This window comes from Lissotriton vulgaris, chromosome 3_1 (genome assembly GCF_964263255.1).
Source record: "Lissotriton vulgaris chromosome 3_1, aLisVul1.2, whole genome shotgun sequence".
NCBI classification, from domain to species: Eukaryota; Metazoa; Chordata; class Amphibia; order Caudata; family Salamandridae; genus Lissotriton; species Lissotriton vulgaris.
The window spans coordinates 363,851,703-363,873,148 of NC_141689.1; the positions used below are offsets into that span (position 1 = coordinate 363,851,703).

The following is a 21,446-nucleotide window of genomic DNA, read 5'->3' on the forward strand; positions in this document are numbered from 1 at the left end:
ATATAAATCAGCGGGTATCTGTGCTATAAACGCACTAATGTAAGGGAATTTTAGGGCCACGCCTCTGCACACCTGATCCTCACATTTACTACATTTTGCTTCTAGGAAACGGATGCTTGAATTCAAAAAAGTGAGATCACCTTTTCGAGTTATTCTCCAGTAACCTAGAAATGAGGGTTCCGGTGGGAGGCAAATGAAATTTGTCTGCCGATTTAAATCACAGTTTCTGAGAGATGCAGACAACTAGCGAACTAAAAGCCTCCTTGAAAAATAATAGTTAAGAGTCCGACCTGCAGTGCAAGATAAAATGCACCAAAACACATTTTGACAAGTTAGCATGCTGACCATAAAATCTCAAAAGGGGGTGGTGATGGACGGAGCATCTGAATCAATCAAATACTCACACCCAGTCAAAAGATCTGGGTTTAATCCATCACCGTTCTTTAGCCCACTCTGCCACCCCAGATTCAGATGCTCCGTCCATCACCACCCCCTTTTGTACCGCTTTTGGCCGCCATAAGTGTGGCAGGGTATGCTCAGACGTGAGTCCCTTGCTCACTTTGCCACTGGATTTCAGCAAGCCGGGCTGAAGACGGCTGGAATGCCAGAAACCGGTCCTCGGAAGCTTGTTTCCGGTCCAGGGAAGACATGGCTTGGCAGTTCGGGCTGGACTGTTCCCATGAGGCACAGGGTCAGACTGATTTGCATATAGCCATGTCCAAACTGGGGTGGCAGAGTGGGCTAAAGAACGGTGATGGATTAAACCCAGATCTGTTGACTGGGTGTGAGTGTTTGATTGATTCAGATGCTCCGTCCATCACCACCCCCTTTTGTACCACAGGCAGTCAGATCACTGCAAGGAAGCAAAGTAAAATAGAACAAGGACTGGGCGAGAAGGGAGGGGGGGAATGCCAGCAGGAAGTGAGGGGGTGACAAATGGTGAGCATTTTGCGGCAGCTCATAAATAATGCAAAGGGAAAGGACTGCAGCGGAGAGCGCGTGCTGCTTTAAATACAGTATGTATTATAGATTTGGAGGATGGGGAAGAGACACGCAGGAAATGGAGTTAGGAATGCTGCCATATAAAATAAAAGTAACATGTGCATACTCTTGGGTGGGGGGTGGGTGGGAGGCATGGGGAGATTAGGTGAAGTGGAAACTCTAAAAGTAGTAGTAGTAATATGAAGTGTATGGTCTGGAGCTGCTACTGGAGTGTGCCGACTGACACCGAGACAATGGACAAGTAATGTTGCAAGGTATGATTAGGAAAGTTAACAAGAAAACAAAGGGATGCAGGCCCATTCTCCATGCTTTCTTTAGCGCCAACGGATTCTTTTGCTACGCCGCTGCCTAATAGTGATGTCAGTTCACTTCAGGGTTGTTGGAATGGCAGAGATGAATTTCGGAATGTGTAGTACTGCCCAAAACAGCAACAAAGGCACGGTTTCTTCCATGGCACGTCCGTCATTAAGGACACGCAAACAACCTCCTGCCAGCAGGAACACATTCCACGAGAGCAGACTGCGTGAATGAGGAACAAAGGCAGGTTGGATTTAACAAGTACCTTGCCTGGCTAATAAAACCCAGCCCATTGTTAACGCTGCAGGTGTCCCGAGTCTGGTGCCTGGTTTCCGCTTCGAGCCTATCTGAGTAGAAGGCTGACATGGGGTGCGACATCACGCCCAGCAGTGTCTGCCGGACACACAGCAAGGCTACGGGGGGAGGGCCCATTACTAAAGAACAAGCATTCAGAAGACTTTCCAACCTTAAACAAGGAAAAACAGAAATAGTGAGCCGCAACCAGCATAGAACAGCAAGAGAGCTTCAGTGCATGTAAGAGGGTCAGTCAAGGGCAGCAATAGCGGCAAAACGAAAATCTGCCGCGAAATGAAAACAAGTCGGGTGGGGGGGCGGGAGAGTGAGCGAAAACAAGAACATCGCCAAAAGAAACAAAAAGCGTCCGGGAAAGGATCCCTTTGAAGTGGGCATGAAAGTGAAAGCAATTAGGGGTGAGGAGAATTGAGGCCAGCGCGCACTGCGCACGCTGGGGAAGCCTGTGGGAGGGAGGCTGATGGCTTTGATGTGGGGAAATGTGCGTGCTTGTGTTCACGTGAACTGTTTGAAATCCGCCCGATGGTTTGAGAACTTTTTTGCCTCCTATAATTCTCGACTATCCATTCCTTGCGGAATGGGATAGGCAAGACCTAATAAACCATTGTCCACATTATAGTAGCATTGTTTTTTTGGATTAAAGCAATACAGGTGCCTGGAATCTGTCAGCATCATGCAACAAAGGCAATAGTAAGTAGAGAAAGAGTGCATAGAAAATAAGACACTTTCTTGTGGTGACAGAAGTATTGACTGGCCTTCTAGATACACAACATGGCATCTATCTTGGGGAGAGGTTGTGGCGTTACGGCCATACCTGCCGACATGGAGCTGGGGAACCATGATGGACCCTCGACGTCCATCATCGACGTCGGCTTAGCTTCCTGTGTTTCTGGGAAACTCACTTAATCTCCCCGTGCCTACCAAAAAATGAATGTGTCCTTGATAACGTAACTGGTGCTCATGTAAAGCGCTCCAGTACCATCGGGTCCAATTTGCGCTATAAAAAATCTGCAAAAAAAAATCTATTGCCTTTTAGGCTTTTAATGTGCCTTCATCTTGGAATCAGGCATTGCCCTGTATTATCAATTAGCTTGGTAGTCAATATCGCTGTCGTAAACAATTGTGTTCTATTTAAAAGCATTATTTTTCCTATTCAAATGTACTTCTAGAAGAAAAAATAAAAAGGACAAACCTGATTTGTAATCTGGAGCTTTTCTTTCGCAGTTTTCACCATATGTTCCAGACTGGCACACACACACACAATCTGTGCCTGACAACACAGGTCTACCATTGTTAGGACAAGGGGCACATCGGCATGGATCAAAGACCTCAGAATATTCAATAATAGCCCTCATGAGATTCCTTCGCTTTGTCACTGCACATGGAAATCCTTTCACAAGATCCAGTATGGGGGCAAGCTGTAAGAGGAAAGAGATTAAAAAAAACAATTTAGATGCCCACCTGTATAATTTGGCTGATCTATTCCTCACATACAAAATGAAGCATACGAGGCTCCATAAACAATTCTGCAGCTCAGGGTATTACTGCAAAGATCTGATTTCAGTTTTTTTCTCTGGGCCCCAGCATGCTGGGTGCGCTGGGAATTTACTCTCAGGGGGTAGATGTGAGTGAGCAGTCAGCTTTACTCATGGAGGGAGTTGTACTTTTGGGCATCAGAATTGGATAGCAAATAAATGTCACTGTCCAACAATGTCCAACAGTAATGTTAGTTCATGATCTGGCATTGTATATTCATCTACAATGAGCATACTGTCTTTGTGTAGTACAAGAACATTTTACTACTATAGTCAACGAGATTGTGCTTGTACTATACCTTTTCTTTTTGCAGCCATTGAGGCAAGGGCAATATTTCCATATTGGACAGCGAGATAAATCATTGTTTCAGCCTGTATGCAAGACAGCTCAATGAGGTAGGAGCTCACTGCCCCAATCTAGTGCGATACCAGGGCAAGATTGAATCACAACAAAATAGACACTACAGAATACACACAAAACAATTGCCAACACTGTTTGTGTTGATATTAAGCATATATCTCTAGGTAAGGACTCCAAATCTTCTAAAATTTAGTTAAATATTTAATATTCTCGAGATCAGTCTGCTCTTCCAGCTTCTCAAAGCAGTTATCAATTGATAGTCTCCAGTTTCTTAGGATTATTCTTTTAGTATTTGTTATACAATGCTTCACTAGTGCAAATCTCCCTGGATTACGTTCTTAGGCATCCAATAGGTTTCCTGCAATGAATGAGCAATATCAGATTACAGTATAACTTTGGAGCAACAGATCTAATCTTTGAATAACCTTTTCCCAAAACGTTCTAACATAATCAAAACCCTATAACAAATGTCTCCAATTGCTGATACCACGTTTAATTACTCTTATGTACATTTTCTCTAGACTGAAGTTGACACTTAATATTATCTGATGTGTTGATGATGATGTACCAATGCTAGAATGAGATCCCAGAAATCAGTGTCCAATTATTCTTTGGCTACGTTTTATTAATATCCAATATTTAATTTCTTCACTCAAATATCTCAACTAAAGCATAGACTATCCATATGTTCTTCGAAATGTATAGTGGCCACTAATTTATATACAGCTGGGTAAACTTCATGTACCATACCTTGAGAGATATCAACCTCTTGAGAATCATTGCAATCCTAGGTGAAGAAACCAGTTAATACACCACTGAGCTAATTAAATCTACTCCTTCTCCTTTGACAATTTGAAAAGCCTTTTTATTTCCAGAAGTAGAACTAAACTTTCAGGTCATATTTATTTAATTTTCACAATTATCATATGTATCTAGCTTTCACAGAAAATGCACCTCTGTTTAACTTTCAGCAAGAGGTTCAGTATAGTTTGCACTTAGTAGCTTCAATAACTTGCAATCATTTGATGTCGATAAATAACTTGTTATGAAGACACACAACAATTATTCCTCAAAATTACTTTTTTAATTCGCAAGTGGGAAGAACATGGCGGCGGCAGGCTGACGCAGGTCACAGGGGCGCGGAGAGAGGCGGATTAGCTTATACGGCGATCGGCGACATGAGAAAGTGAAAGCTTGGATTTTTCAATCCTACTAGTTGAGAGGATGATGTTTCTTTCCTCCCTCTTCTCGACAAAACTGGATTAACCAGCTCCTCTTATTTTTCCCCTAAGATACTCCTGCAGCGAAGTGGTTGCGGTAGCGCTCTACGGCGCTAGGACCTCGGGGCAGCGGATGGTCTACGACGCAGAGGTCGAGGCGGAGCAAGTACTCCAGGAAGTAGGCTCCATACCAGCACGGGGGCCTGAAGGACGTCGGAGGAGTATTTGGTGCCGGGCTCGGGCTGCTCTCGTGTTTACCCAGTTTGGAGGGCTGGTCTGTAGCCAACCCCGGTAAGGAGTTTCGAAGTAGGGGAGGAGCGACAGTGGGACTGCATGGATATGGATTCTGCCGAGGTTCAATCAGTTAGCCCCTTGAGTGTGGGGTAGTTGTACAGCGGGTAGGAAACCCCAGCTTACAGGCAACTCTTTTTTCAAATTGTAGCAGCAGAAAAAATCCCACTGGAGTGCAGAGAGAGCTGTCAACTTCACCCCTGAAAAATAGAAATAGATATCAATTAAGGTCCCAACAAGAGCTAAGGTCAAAGGGTGTACTGGAAACTGTGGAGAGAGAGGGCCCAACACCGCTAACCGCTTATAAAAGGAAGAAAAAATTGGGAGGCATCAAAAAGGTAAATGGCCCTAAGGTGGTTCAACAACCCCAAAAGAATACTCCATCGTTTAAGCACTTTTTTAAAATTATGGAGCAGGTTGTAGGTTCCGAGGTGACAACAGATACGGCCATATCAGTTCAGGAGCCTAGTGGCCCTCCCTTAGTGCTTGAAAACCGCTACGTACCCTTAGAGAGCATGCCAGACTTAGGGAATGTGGAGAGCCTAAATGAGGACTTTTCTGTTAATACATTTGCGGGTCCATTAGTAGTCAGCCATACTAATCACTACTCCCCTCCACAATCTTCTCAGTCTTCTCTAGTGACTCTGGACCCTCTGCCCTTACAAGTTGAAGTGGACTGTAGTGTTCAATGTCAATCTCAAACTCTAGTCCAGGCCCAGTCGCAGGCCCAGTCGCAGGTTCAGGCCCGGGGGAACTTGCTGTAGTCAGACTGTCCTAATGGAGACCGGGATAGGTTGGGTACTTTATTTCAGTCATTAAGGGGGGACTTTATGACTAAGTTTGAAATATCTGAGAATAACCAAAAAAAGTATTCATGATAGGTTTGATCTCTTGGAGTCTAGACTGGATGACATTTGTGCGCGGACAGGATCGCTCGAGCTTAAAGTTACCACACTGTCAGAATCTGTTCAAGGAAACTCTAAGGATATTGATGCCTTAAAGACCCAGAATCAGTCTCTTAGGATGGATATGGAAAGATTAGAGATGCAAGCCCGCAGGAATAATCTCAGAATTTTGAACTTTCCCGAAGGGGAAGAGATGGAGGATATCAAAGGATTTGTATTTAAGTTATTAAGGGATGGAGTCTTAAAAGATCGGCTTGATATTGATCTGGAGGCGGAGATACAAAGGGTGCACAGAGACCCCTTTAGGCTACATCCAGACAGGAAAGCATCTAGGAAAATTCTTGTTAATTTCCAGACTTATAGTGTTAAGGAATTAATTTTAGGCAGGTGCTTATCTCGAACCATTCTCCATCATCGGGCCAATCCATATCAAATTCGATCAGACATTGGGGGAAGAACTGTGCAGAGGCAGTGGGAACTGGGCTCTAGAATGCCTGAATTAAGATCACTCAGAGCACAAGTTCAAATGAAGTTCCCTGCTCTATTGAAAATATTGTGGATGAACAAAATGTACAACTGCAGTCAACCAGAAGATGTTGATGACCTCCTATCTCAGATGAAACGGAAATAAAGAAAAGTTGATAAATCCTACCTTGGACTACAAGGAAAAAGGGTGAAGGAGAATACTAAATTTGGGAAAAAAGTCTTGTATAAAATAAAAAAATTAAAAAGGGGGAAATAAAAGAAAAAAAGGAGGGAAAGAAAAAAAAAAGGTATATGTATATGAAGAGGTGTAGGGATTCAAAATAAGGGGGAAGACAAAAGAAAAGGAGAACAATATATATAAACAAATGAATAATACACACAGTAGGAAAAGTAGGAAAAGCTATAGAATCATGTCGCTTTTCTTGGTCAGAAGCCACCATAACTTTGATAGCTAAGCAAAATAAAGACCCACAAAAAATTGAGTCTTATAGACCAATTTCATTGTTAAACTCAGATCTGAAGATCATTTCTGGGATACTGGCTACTAGATTAGCCAGAATCATTAAAACGATCATACAGCCAGATCAGAGAGAGTTTATACCTGGGAGGCAGCTCAATGAGCTTACGTTCCAGGTAATAGGGGCAATAGATTTTGCGGAGGAGAGGGGTTTGCCACTTGCCATCCTAGCAATTGACGCAGCTAAAGCGTTCGATCAGGTTTACTGGGCGTATCTCTGGGCTACCATGACGAGATACAGGTTCCCATCGATCTTTATTGAGGGAGTTAAATCCTTATATCGGAATCCTTGAGCAAAAGTTCTAGTTATCTGCGGCTTATCAGAATGGTTTAACATCTCCAGAGGTACTAGGCAGGGATGCCCCCTGTCCCCCTTATTGTTTGATGTTTATATTGAGCCTTTTGTTTGTACACTTAGAATTGACAGTATTATTTCACCCTTTAAAATTGCAGATCTAGAGCTTAAAACTGCCCTGTATGCGGATGACCTCCTCTTGTATACTTCAAACCATGTTGAGGCAATCCCGCGATTATTTGAATTGGCTGAGGAATTTGGAAGGGTATCTGGTTATAAAATCAATAAGGAGAAAACAGATATAATGGGTTGGAATAATATAATTGCTATACAGGGGGTTAAACAAAATATTAGGTATCTGGGAATATATTTAACCCAAAAATTGATTGATATCCCTAAAATCAGCTGGAAGATGGTAGTGAAGGAAATGTGTAAGCTACTGTTAAGATGGGGAAGCTTGCCACTGAATATATATGGGAGAGTCAATCTCGTTAAAATGACTATTCTCCCTAAAATAACCTTCCTTTTTAACACCATCCGCTATCATTTAATCCTAAGGATATCGCTTTCCTAGAAGGGAAGATTGGATCGTTCATATGGGTCGCAAAATCACCCAAAATTGCCTGGAAGAAATTGAGGAGAGGGCTGAAGATAGGATGTCTGGCCCTACCCGATTTATTTTTATATTGCCATGCTTTCCACTTTAAGAACTTCAGAATTTTGGCCAATAAACTGGATTCTTCTGCACAGGGCCGCCTTTTTCAGGCAATGTGGCATGATCAGCCACAGGGTCTGGAATTCTTTCTCTTTAAATTCGGGGACCAAAAATTCTACAAAAAAGTCCACCATAAGATCTTGCAGGCGGCGCTTAAGCATTGGGGACACATCCAGAGAGCTTTGGGGATAACTTATTATAATGTACAGGCTCCAATTTGGGATTCCCCTGGCACTCCGGAATGTCCCTTAGATCAATTGTCACAGCCGCTTAAAGCAGCTAGTTTTAAAACGTGGGGAGATCTTTGTGTTAACTCTTGGCTTATGAATTGGGAGTCCTTTGCGAATTTAACTAACAGGTCCCTAACCAGATTTAAATTTTACCAGCTGTCTGCATGGTGGGCAAGACAAGCATGAGGGACTAGAGTGGATACCCTGATCCTAGATTCCATCTGCAGGGGGGAGTTTGGAAACGGGAGGTCTCCTTCTGGTACAGGACACTCGCTGGAGTAAAAGATAGCTTGGACTCTGAACTGGCGAACCTTTGGGGTAATGTTTTAACCGGGAGTTCTGAGGAGGTACAAAGAATATGGACGGATTCATTCTCTATGTCTCATAGAATAATTAAACCAGCAAACCTTAGGAGAAATCATTTGTTTACAACTTACAGGGTATAATCGACACCAGCTAAATTATCCAAGGTAACATCGGATAACTACTATTGTCCCAGATGTAAACATCCGGCAGCGGATCAACATATGTTCATGGACTGCCCAGAGATCTCCAGATATTGGGCGGCTGTATGTAGCTTAGGTTCTATCAATGCCAATCATATGTTGTCCTAGATTGTTTTTTTTGGGCCTGAAACCGAGGTACATTATGAACAAAGTTGCCTCACAATTTTTGTTCTATGTGTAGTTATCGCCAGGAGAAAAATATGTAGAGAATGGAAGTCGGAGGCTCCATCCAGATTTGCTGATTGTTTAAAAAACATCATGATGATCAGTCAGTCAAACATGGCTTGTGACAAAGCGAGTGCCAATAAGATCTGGTCCGCATTAGTGGCCTGGTCGAAGAACTAATATTGGTCCAATGATTATGCCAGAGGTTTGTGGTCTGGTCCTCCCTGGTAGCTATGACGGTCCATCGAAGGGAACGGGAGTTGGACAAGGAGACAGCCTACCTCTGGGTGAACCCTGTACGCCGTCCTCAGACACCGGGGTGGAAATCGAGCTTGTTTATGTGAAAGGCACAGAGAGATCCCATCTAGAGCAAATATCTTCTGGTGGCATGGATGAGGACACAAAAAAATAAATTACTTTTTTAATTCAGTATTTGTTGGTTCTCTTGTAATGTGTCTAATACATTTCATCCCCAATAGTTGTGACTTCTTCAAGGCATTTTCAAAAAATTAGTGACGATATATGGCAGATATGACTTCACAGGCATTTTTTAATGATTCATAATAGGTTTGAATACCATCTGCAATGTATTTAAACTTTTTGCATGTGTCTTATACTAGTAACTGAACTCACTTTGTCTAATCTTTATAATATGTGTCTGAAAGCTTCAGCTGTCGTAAACATTCACGTTTCCTTATTACACGTTTCCAGCTTTATTAAATAATTAACGTTTTCATTTACAATGTTCACCATAATCACTAACACCAACTTTTAGAATGCATGGAAGCCCACAACATAGAGACATACATAGATAGAAACATTACTGCATACATGCAACAAACACAAAAACATTCAAAGACCAACGCTCACAATGACAGTCACTCATACAGCAACAACCATAAGGACAGCCATTCCAGCCATTCACATAGCACTAGCAAGATCAGTACATACACCCTGGCACACTCAGAATACCTGTATACACTAAGTAACATAGATGTAAGTAGTCAGTCAGACTGTCCATAAGCTTGCTCACGTACTGAAAAGAGAACACATACAGACACAAACCACATGGATGGATGACAAACTACATATATTTGGTCTTTATGATGTTAACATTTTGACCAATTTGTATAGCTGATTTCAATTTACTGAGTATTGCAAGAGTGTAATGAAAGACAGTTGAATTATTCTCTGATAGATCAATGCCCTACATTCCGAACAGAATATGTCTTTAAGGTTTATCTTAAGAGCTTCCAGCATAAAGTTCTATTACAATGAACTAAAAGGTAACAGTGGCCCAGTTAAAGTGAATGTCAAGATTCTGCAAAAAAAACATTGTCTGATAAGGAAATATTCGATCCACTTTGGGAAACTAAAAATGTCAGTTCCCATATTTCACTCAGTAATTTGGGCATAGTTAACCAATTAGATTGGGACATGGCTTTGTTCAGTGCATGCACAATTTTAGCCAATTAAAAGAGAGGATACCATGTTAGAAAGGTGCAACAATAAAACTCCAGACAATGCATGGTAGTTACATTTCTTAAAGACATCCATTGTACATTTTCTGCATGGACTGCAACAGATTGCTATGAGAGGCAAAGAAATCCTAAACCTTGCAGCAAAATGTATGAAATTGATTATTCATTTGGAAGGGGTCATCACACTACTTCAATAGGGCACACTCTTGGTAAATTACAACATCATTCACTGGTAAACCTCTATGTAGCCCTTGATAGCTTCGGTATAAGCAGCAGGCTATGCAACACACTAATCTTTGGAAGTTCCAGGGAGGGAACTAGAGGCACAGGATATTCAGGGTGAGCTGGCTGCAACCGTAACATGTATACACAAAAGAAGCTAAACTGAATGAAAAATGACCGGGGGATTAAAAGGTACTCGGTAGAGTACCGGGCATCTCACAAAAAGTGAAGGACTGTCCTCACACACTGTCATGCTTCATCATTTGCAGTCCTCGCTCTCTAGAAACTGCGTTTTGTAGAGAGCGGGCCTACACCTGGACAGGGAGGCATTCCTAATTGTAAGTGGGGGCCTGTGAAAGTGAGTGATTATTTAAAAACCAATGTAATGCCAAAATTAATTTATTTCAACAGATAACTGATTGGTATTAAATTTAAAAATGGGGTATGTGGGAATTTGCCCCCCCCCCACTTCCCCCCCCACCATAGTGGTTAAAGTCGTCGGCATGTTTCTGGCCAAATGCCCCATGGGGTCCACAGCATTCATCAGGATGGGAAAAAATGGGGGCTCCTATGTTACTAAAGGTGGCTCGAAATTACCACTGGGTTGTTTGACCAGTGTCAGACTCTACCCGAAAGAGTTTCCTTAAACCTGTAATGTAAAAAGTGAGACTGCCATCAGAAATGTATCAGAGTTTATCTAAGAGACATCCGGTAAGAGTTCAATGAACATTGCCCCAGATGCATCAATATACATATAGTGGCTATTTCATGTGAGACACATGTCACTGCAAACGTGAGACACACTGTTTGTTTAAGAACAAAAGAGTGAGACCAGCTCACAAACTTACCCTAATGGAGGTTCCTAAATACCCCATGGAAGGAGGGTGAAAGAGAGACCCCTGAACACACACTCTGAAAGAAAATTTGTAATTGATTGGGAAATAATGGTGCGATCAGTATTTACCTGTTGAGATGGTAAAACCGCACACTAGCACACATTCACACCACCACTCGTGCTCTTGATGAAGTTTAGATTTCACCTATATTCAGGCACTGCTTTATTTTTGTGTTTCAGACAGACCGCCTTTTAAAAGTGGCATACAGATTTTGGTGCAAGTGAAAACATGAAATGCAACATGGTCAAAATGCTTTCAGTCTGAAATGTTTTCATTTAAAATCATGCTCAATTAATGAATCCAGGGTGACAAAAATGTGTTAAGTTTAGATTGAACCTCACTATAGGATGTACATTTAATTTAGGAAATGTTTTCTTAACTTTTAAAGTAGCACATAATTGTGCTGAAATAACAGGCATTTTGCAGTGTTGAGAAGCATGTGGCTACAGTTTTCTTTAAGCAGTAGTTCTTTAACCTTGAGATAAGGAATGGAATGTCTCCTCCCGTCTCCTCTCCATGAAAGACCTTTGTGCCTAAGTTCCCGACTCAAGAGACCTTGGTTTTGTTGCATATTTAGACAATTGATATTCAGTTCATAGCATATCTTTCTTATAGTTTGTATCAATTAATTAACCATGCACCAACATTACACGTGGGGCAAACACATTTTGCATGAATAGCTATCTAAAACATTAGAACATGTTGCTATGAGCATGTATTAACTGTTTGGCTCTTTGAAAATGTACACTAGTGCATGTTTATGCTATGTTGTATATTGCACATTTTGCATGTTGTGCACAAATAATAGAAAGGCTGCTTTAAATAATAGCTTTTGCTAGGTACATTTTTGTACAGGCTATTGGAATGGTGGGAGGTGAACATAAAGGACTTTACTTCATAAATTAATATTCTTTTGTGTTTGTTTTGCTTTAGTATACATTTCGGCCCACAATAAAATGGCTGCCTAGGAATCCAGCATGGCTAAGAATTGTCAACAGTATGCTGAATGGTAGATACATTCGCAGAACCAGCTACATGAACTGCCAAGTACCTCAAGTGAAGACACATAGGTCAAGGTCACAGTGATCTGCACACTCTTGTCACTGTGCCAGTGTACCAGTGTTTGTGGGAGAGTGGCATCCCTGTGTGCGATGTGAAAGCGAGACGGAAATTGATTGATACATTTGTCGCATAAGATGTTGCAAGAGATGTTCTTATTGATACATGTTATGTGTATTGTTCCTAGCATTAAGCCCCTATTGTCAGAACCAGTATGGGTTGGGCTTCCAATGAGAACAGGATGCTAAGAACCCAATGTCACCTGTGCCAACCAATCACAGAGCGTGTTTCTACTGAAACTGCAATATTGTTAGTATAGTCAGCCAAGAATTAGGGTATAAATAATGACCCCTTTGGAGGCGTGTCAGGAGCAGATCTGACCAGACATCATTCGGGTTAGGTACGTGAACATCGCGGGTGCAGAGTGGGTAGAGATTGGGTCCGAGGAGACATACAGGGAGGAGGATGCTTTGTTCACATATTTTAGGGAGGTGCAGGCTGGCCTTGCTTTTTGGCAGATCACATTCTTCTGTGGTCTTGTGAAGGGATGGCCTTTTCAAGGAGCAGCCTCTGTGTCAGACACTGAGATGATACGGCCAGCGAAGAGAGAGCAGCTGAGACATCAGGACAGATTTTGATGCTAAAACTTTAAGTTTTATGCTTTTGACTAACCAGCTATGAAAATATTTATTTGTCTAATGCATTTATTTCCCTTCATGGGACATTTTTGCCAATTATTAGTTATTGATTAGCTTTGCAAAACTCACTCTTGAATCATATTTTTCCTGAAACTCTTTTAAAGATTTCCGACTGACATTTTATGCCTCATTCCTTTCCTTTATGAAGTGCTTTGCACACAATCTATAATATATTCTGTATTACTTCTATTTTTCCCATGTTTCAATTTTGGAACCTGATTGAAAATTGATTAATGAACAAAGAATCAGAGAAACTTAACTTTTGACTAGACAATAAAACCCCTTTAAAACTACTCATAGCTCTCACTATTGCCTTAAATATTAATTGTATTTGGTTTTTCATGTTTATGTAAAGTCTCCTGAAGGTGATAAACAGTGGCCAAGGTCCTTCACCTTCAAAGCGGTAAACTTGAGCTAAATGATGTTTTGCATTGAGAAATTACTGTGAAATTACTGCTGGATCAGGTTTGGTAGCAGAGGTAAGGTTAACAGCATCACCAAAAGGAGCATAGTTTAGTCTAATGCCTAAATAGAGATACAACATATTTGCCCTATTAAGATAAATGTCCAGATTCTCCAAAAAGTCCTGATTCCAGATTCCAATGCTCAGAACCTGAAGACTGGCAAAGCAGTACTGGAAGGTAATACTAGAAGGTGATTGTAGGAGTGGTGTGAGTATCAATAGGGTTGTGAAATGTTGTTAATGTGCTAGAAGGTATGTTTATTTTTTTTTTTTAAGTGTTGAAAAAAATAGTAAGGGTTTTGACGGTTGGTGACATTTTGCTCATTTTGACTTGATGGTTTATTGATTAAAATGGTAATTTCAAAGGACATAATTTTTGAATATTGATTATATGTTCTTAACATAAAAAGTTAGTGTCCTGTTCTATGTTGTATAAAAGCACAGGTAGAGAGGCTACCTGGGAATCCTGGGAATTTGAATAGCGGGTGCTAAGAGCAACCACACTGCAGAAGGTTACTCGTCTGTTGTCATAATACTGAGAAGCTACGGGGGTTGGTAGTATTATATTAGGGTAGAAGTAGAGTGCGAATGATAGCGGAGGGTGTTACCAGAGGAACTTAAGCCTTATTTCCCAAAAGGGGTATTGCTGACGTAGAAACGAGTTCTCCCCGAGCTTGACTGAAGGGTAAATAGGGGTTTTTACTCTTAGTGAAAATAGGTAGTTCTTCCACTGGATTAAGTTGAAAATCTGTCCTTTGTTAGTGGATCAAATAGAGTGGTGCTGTTTTTATGTTGTTACAATAGAAGTTTGATTAAGAAAACTCAGAAAAATATTGCAGTAAGATTTTTTATGAGAGGGTCAGTAGTAGGAGCTAAACTGACTGAAATTGAAACTGACAGCATTGGAGAAAGGAAATTGCAATGAACTATTGAAGAAATGAAATTGTTTGAATGTTTAAAGAAACTGTTGGGAGGTAAAGCGAAAAATGTGTTTTTAATTGGTGATGCTCCTGAAGGAACGCCCATGCATTTTATGTCCACCAGCGTCGAGACACCCACGGGTATTTGCGCGCTTTACAAATTGTAATAAATAAATACCAATTTGGGACAAAATTCATGTATGTGAGTTCACCAATTGTGCAAGATTACTGAAAAAGAGGGTCCTTTCCAAAAGATGGTACTTTGGAATTGCAAATTATTGACAAATTAAGGGAAGTGTTATGTCAAATAAAGGCACCATCTAGACCTGCACAATTTTCAGCTTTAAGCATGTGGGAAAAGGCAGCAAGAGACAAAGCAAGTGAGGGTAAAAAGGTAAAGCACCAGATGAAGGAGAAGGGAATTAAAGATGACAAATGCTTCAAATAAATATTGATTAAGGGGTTGAAATAATGGATGCATTGTTAACAAAGTGTCCGCCACCTTATATGGTCCCCACTAAAAATACTGATAATAATGTACCAGTAAGTACGAAAGTGGCTACTGCTTCTGTTGAACAGAGAGAAATACAGATTGCGAGAACTGTGCAGACGTTTCAGATTGACCCACTATCTGTTGATTCAGCACTGACAGTAATATCTCCCGGTGTTACTGCTTCAAATGTGACTGATTCAGTACAAATATTACAAGCTGCAGATGCACAGGTATTGTAGCAGGGATTCTGCTCATACACGGAACTGTGCAAAGAGACTTGGAACCTCAGTGAATTAGGGTGTACCAAAACTCACCTTAGTAGCCAAAATCCCCTACCAGACTAGCAATCAGTGTCTCATTGGTTCTTTCAAAACCCCAATGATTAGACAACGTAGAACATGGAACTTAGAATACCTCAAGCAATGTGGAACACATGAACACTCTTTCATTATACTCTCATACCAGTCCAAAACGGGGAGTAAATGAAGACAAGTGCAAGTTTGAAATATTTATTTCTAATGCCGTGTTCTCAGGCGCAGTATCTTAGCTAATACAAGCAGACATATTATAAGCTACACGATTATCAGCATAGTTACTATTCCATAAAATACAAAAGGAGAAAGCTTGTTAAAATGGTAAATGGAAATAGGCTAGATTACACCTAGATTTAAAGCTCCATTGCTACTGGTTATTTTATATCTACAGAAGGTCTCTTCGGTTTACAAGGGCAGCCCCATACCTCTGGTCCTAGTAGGAATGGATCACACCATTTTCTACACCAGCTCTCTGCATGCGAATGTTCTCCAAAGTGTGTTTGCATGCCTGCGCAGTGCATTATTAAACGCGCCAAAATCAGAGGTGGCCACAGCTGCATATATGTTATGTCTAGAACGTGCGCTGATCAGACCGAACAACAACCACTGTGTTGAAATAACCTTGACGGCCTCGGCACTCACTGTTCAGACAAAGCTTACCAAGCAAAGCTGCTACTATAGGAAAACATATTATTCTCGTGTGAAGCAAAACAGCCTGCCAGACTCTAAACATTTATAATAATGTGTGCAGTGTGCAAAGGCAGCAGAAGGGAAAAAGGGTGTTTAAACTTCTAATAAGCTCATGCTAACTTAACACAGTGTAAATCCCCATGACAGTAGAGCCCAGAAAAATTGTGACTCTCCCAATAATTATGGTCAAAAAGCTCAAAGAGCAGCAGAAGGAGTAATTATGTCAGGGTTTGTTTCAGAAACTCAGCATTCACAGATTATTGAAAATAAACTACCCCAGACAGTCCAAACACTGATAGGTGGGGAACATGGTCTTCACAACATCTGCAGCCCACAAGAAAATTAATATATTTGAAGATGGGATTTTTCAAACCTGCTTTGAGGAAGAAGCAATGATTAAATGGATAGAAATCATGGGGGAACAAATTAACCCAGACCCTGAAAAAGAGAGACAGTAATGCTTTAAACTCAACATTTGAACATGAAGAAATTAACAGTCCCTGCTGTTTAAATCATGAAAATATGAACCAGTGTCAGCAGAAAGAATTGATTTCCGTGAGTAAGGAAACAGCTACATGTGCAGTAACTACACATGATAGACTGACTGATTTGGCTCATAAATATGAAATTGGGGTTTCAGGAAGTTTCCATTTCGAAAAATGTCAGGGTACATATGAATAATGAGGCAAATGAGACAATGTGTTCTTCAGGAAAGCAGTTGCACATTGCAGAAATAATAAAATATAGTTTCAAAGTCAATGGGTTTGAGAAATTAGGAGACAAGTGGCAAGAAAACATGAGAAGAAAAAGAAACCACCAGACCTAGCAAGGAAACTGGATAAGAAAAAGAAACCACCAGACTTTGTTGAGGAAAATAATAAACAGTATGAGGGAGAAGCTTTTGCTTACTCTACTCATGGATAGAAAAGGTGGGAGAAGTGCATGTTCTTGCACCACGGAACAAAAGTGAACTTGCAGCATTTCTGAACATATTCCCACAATTGAGAGACAAACTTATGCTGTGGTACCCACAAGTTGATGGATTTGTTGACATTTAAAAAAAATGGTGTATTCATTTGAAAATGTTCTTTGACATTGCCATGCAGACTGAATTGTGGTTTGAATTTAAAGTTGCTGTGAAGGGCAGGTGAATAGACAATGAAAAAGGTTTGCATGAATGCACCTTCATTTTCTGTTGTTATGGAGAAAAACGTTACAGTGATCACTTTCCCTAAGGGAGGAGTGCCAGCAAAGGATGTTTAATTGGGTACAGATTAAAAGAACACAGGATGGAAGTAAAGGTGTTTTTGTTCATGCAAATTAAGGTTTGGATGTTGCACTGCTGGAAAAAGTATTCTTTAGCCATATTTATAAGAGATTTGAGCAGTGGAAGAAGAATTATAAATGTAAACCTGATGCAGCCAATCGAAATGAGCAAACACAGAGAGAAATGCAGGTGCAAAATATGCCAGTTCAGCAAATGCAAATGTCAGTTTAGAAACAGGTACCAATAGCAGGAGTTTTTAAAGCTCAGATGCACCCACAAAATATGGAAAATGCTCAAATTAATTCAAATCATTTTTCCAGAGCAAGTGTGAATTCATTCCAGAAACAAAATCAGAACCCTTTTCAACAGTTTACTGTATATACAGGCAGTAAAACAATTGTTTTGCAAATTAAACTGCACATATTACTGTACACCAGATAATGTTAATTTTTAGATTCCTAATGAAGATGTACATTTTAAAATGGCCTAACATGATACAGCTGTACCATTGTTTTCAGAAATGACATTTGAAAAATGACCTTCTGGTTTGAAAGAAATAATAAACACGGAAATAAGAGAGATCCCAGAGAAGGGTGTCAGATTAATAAAATGTGCAGAACATGTCTTATTAAATTAGAACCAGATGACATGTATTCAAGAACACCATCTGTTGCAGAAATTTTACCCATAATTGGAGATAAGCTGTGTAAAGGATTTTTGATGGAATTTATTGAAAGTTTATGTAATTTTTTGATCACAGGTTCACAGAAACTAAATGCAAAGAACGAATAATGCAGCAGATTAGAAGCACAACTGTTCTATGTTGCCCTATGGTACCGAATCCGGCCAGCATATTTTTTCACATTCCATGTGCTGACGAATGGCTTACTGTTATTGATTTTTGTCAAGTTCATGTCACAGTGCCATTGCATGAGAATAGTCAGGAGTACTGTCAAAAAGAAGATGAATGTCTGGAACACATAATTGGAAAAGAAGCTAGAAAGGTGTCACCATAGAGAGTGGAAATAATTCACCAGATGAATCCACCACAAATTCAATAAGTAGTAAGGATGTTTTTGGGAATGGTTGGCTGCTGTAGAGAGTGGTTACTAAACCTTCCCTTAGTGGCTAAGCCTTTACTGAGGCTGACACACAAGGATGTGTCTGATCCGCTTCCATTGGACAACAATAGCACAAAAGCATTCCTAGAGTTGAAAGAGAAAAAGTGTTGCGCCCCGGCACTAGGAATGCAAGTTTATTTAAAAGAAAATACACCAATTTACAGTGTGAGGGAGGGCTACGCTCTCTAAGTGCCTGTTCAAAAACATGAATGTGCTCAAAGGTCTGTGATGTTTTTCCCAATGACCCTTGACCCCAATATCACAGAAATGCCCAGCTGCCTTAATTTAGTGGATGTGTTAAATGACAGTCACAAAAAGGGTGAGAAAATAATGATAACATTCCCAATTGCTAAAATGGTTCCTTCCTTTGTAGAGTTATTCTGTAAAAATATTGTGAGCAATAAATGTCTAAATTCAAATGTATTTAGCATTTTGCCAGCAAATGAAATTGCGTGTGATGAAACTGAATCTGAATGTCTAGGTGTCATGAATATACGCATGAAGCCAAGATCAGACTTGAAGGATGAACGTCAGATTCAGCCAAACGATGCCCACTCTGTAGATGGCCTATGTTTGAAAGGTTACAATGACACATTAAGAGCAGCACATGCTGTGGTCCCTATATAATATGTTGTCAAAGCTTCATGGCTTTCAGTCGATACCTCAGCCCAAAATTCGAAATTGATTGCCTTTACCATAACATGCAGTATAGCTGCTAAAATGGGAGTAACTATTGTCATGGGTGAGACAAATGCTAATCAAGTTGCACAATATTGTGTCCTGTTGGTCTATACATTTGATGGGATTTTCACATGTGAATCTGAAAAGGATACTGTTGATCGAATGCTAATGATAATGACTTACACTTGTAAATAATTAATAGAGGCTCAAGAAAATGTTTCAGAAGCAGAACAACAAGGTTACATCCGAACAGATTTTGAGAAATAGTAGCAAATGTATTTTTGCAAAAACTGATGCCCAGGTACAGATTGCCAGTTTCTCTGAAATCAGATCATAATGAGGTCTCAAAGATGATGTGTGCAGAACTACGGATTGGACAAGGATTGGATTGTAATTATCTGCCTGAAGTTCCAAGTATAATAAAACAACACAAAGACAGTACAGAGTCTCATTTTGCAAAAGATTGTGTTTCAGCATCACTGAAGTGGCTTGAATTAGTACATGCAAATGCACTTCTGAAAAACACTGATGCAAAGACTAGCCATTGCTGTGAAGGTCTGGCTGATGTGAAGTGTGCAGTTTCTCACCAGATTGCAGCTGCTACACAAGATCTATATAATGGATGTTGCCAAAACTTTGATCTGAGTGATGCTGTGAAATGGAAAGGCCTGTTCCAAATGGTTCTGGCAAAGACTGTTGTGAAATGTGGTGGCCTTCAAAATAGGATGCATGCCTCTCACACACGAATGATCCCATGTCCCCCTGATAAAACAGCTCCTCTTCAATAAAAGATGCCAGCAGTGGTCAAAATCCCACACAAGAGGGTCAGTCAAGCTGTAAGGGAACATACAGGGTGTGAAGCAGCACTAGAGAAAACTGAAGTGGCACTGGTAAAACAAAAAGTGAAATCTGACTCAGATGAAAGCGGTGTCAAAAGGGTGAAAGAGTCAGGTGCAGCCTCTGAAGAAGAAATTAATGCTGTGGGCCTACGTGTATAGGTAGGAAAAAGCTAGCTGAAAGGGTATCCAAAATGCCTGCTGTGGTCCCTTGAAAATCATTTGCACCTACAGCTGAAAAGTCTGAATCTGATCAAAGTGAAAATAAAAGTGAAAGGCTTCGATTGACAAGCATTGGAAATGCAATAGGTCTCGTATTTGCTTGTGTTAGAGCTATTGACGTTGTACATGACAGTGTCTTTTACCCATGTGTTATGGTGTGTACGTATGTGGTGTGTAGTTGAATTATGTGGTTTGGATCGGAATTGTTAGTTGTGGATTTGTGTGGCGATGAATGGAGTGGTGTGGATTTGTGTAGTGGAGTTATGTGGCATGGTAGGCAGTGGAATTATGTGGATAGTAACTGTGGTATTGAGTGTTCTGGAATTATTTGGAGGGGGAATGTATGTTATGGAGTGGGATTGTGTGTAATGGTATTTTTTTGTAGAGGGGAATGTAGTTTAATTATGTGTTGTGCTGTTGAATTTTGTGGCATGATTTGGAATTATGTGTTGTGTTTTTGATGTATGTGGTGTGTTGTATAATTAGGTTGTTGAGTTGTATGTGGTTTGGTGTCGATAGGAAAGGTGTGGAGTTGAATTGTGTAGCATGGAACCGTGTGAATAGCTTTGCTTTTTTGGTGTCGAAAAAAACAAATAGGTAGGAGCTAAGCTCCAGATCTGTGTCTTTGGGTGTTAAAAAAAAAAAGCAAGCCATCAAATGGTAAGTAATGGGTGGGTTTAAGCCTTTTACTTTATAGAATACCCCTTACAGCAACAGTGCATGTGCTCGCTGTTAGGCAAGACCTAAAAATGGGGCGCACATGCACAAAATGTTCTACATTGGGAAAAATACTGACCTAGAAAAGAATTGCACCTTGTGAAATTACATGCTTAGACTAACTTTGTTTGCCGCGATGGGCTACTGAATGTGGGAAAAGATGTGGGAACATCCTTGTCTGCTGGCTTTAGCTTCACCCTGATTGGACAGAAGGAATAAAAAAAGTGAGACCCTTGGAGCCAGATGCAATATCGAGTGGGAAAACGTGACCAATGGCCTACTCGCTACAAACTGCCCAGCATATACCCAGTAATCGAAGCGCCTTGGGACCCTACGGGTAAGTAGTGCGCTATATAAATGCCAATACATTTACATTTACATTTACTGTGAGGTTTGCTGCTATGTCTACTGCTGTGGATACTGCTTCAGGACACTGTGGAAATGAGTATCTTTAGCTCTAACCTCATTGCGGCTGGCCCCACCTTAATCCTTGTACTGACCGAACACAACATAAATAGTGTGTAATCAC

At 40.6% G+C, this 21,446-nt stretch overlaps 1 protein-coding gene across 2 annotated transcripts in view; it reads right to left on the reverse strand.

Moving 5' to 3' along the window:
* LOC147726460 (complement component C6-like) overlaps nt 1-21,446 on the reverse strand; it is a 1,142,533-nt gene that overhangs the window by 464,743 nt on the left and 656,344 nt on the right. For both annotated transcript variants that reach the window (XM_086960582.1, XM_086960583.1), the window contains exon 11: nt 2,804-3,029. In XM_086960582.1, the coding sequence (XP_086816708.1) occupies nt 2,804-3,029 (226 nt within the window). The remainder of the gene's footprint in view (nt 1-2,803; nt 3,030-21,446) is intronic.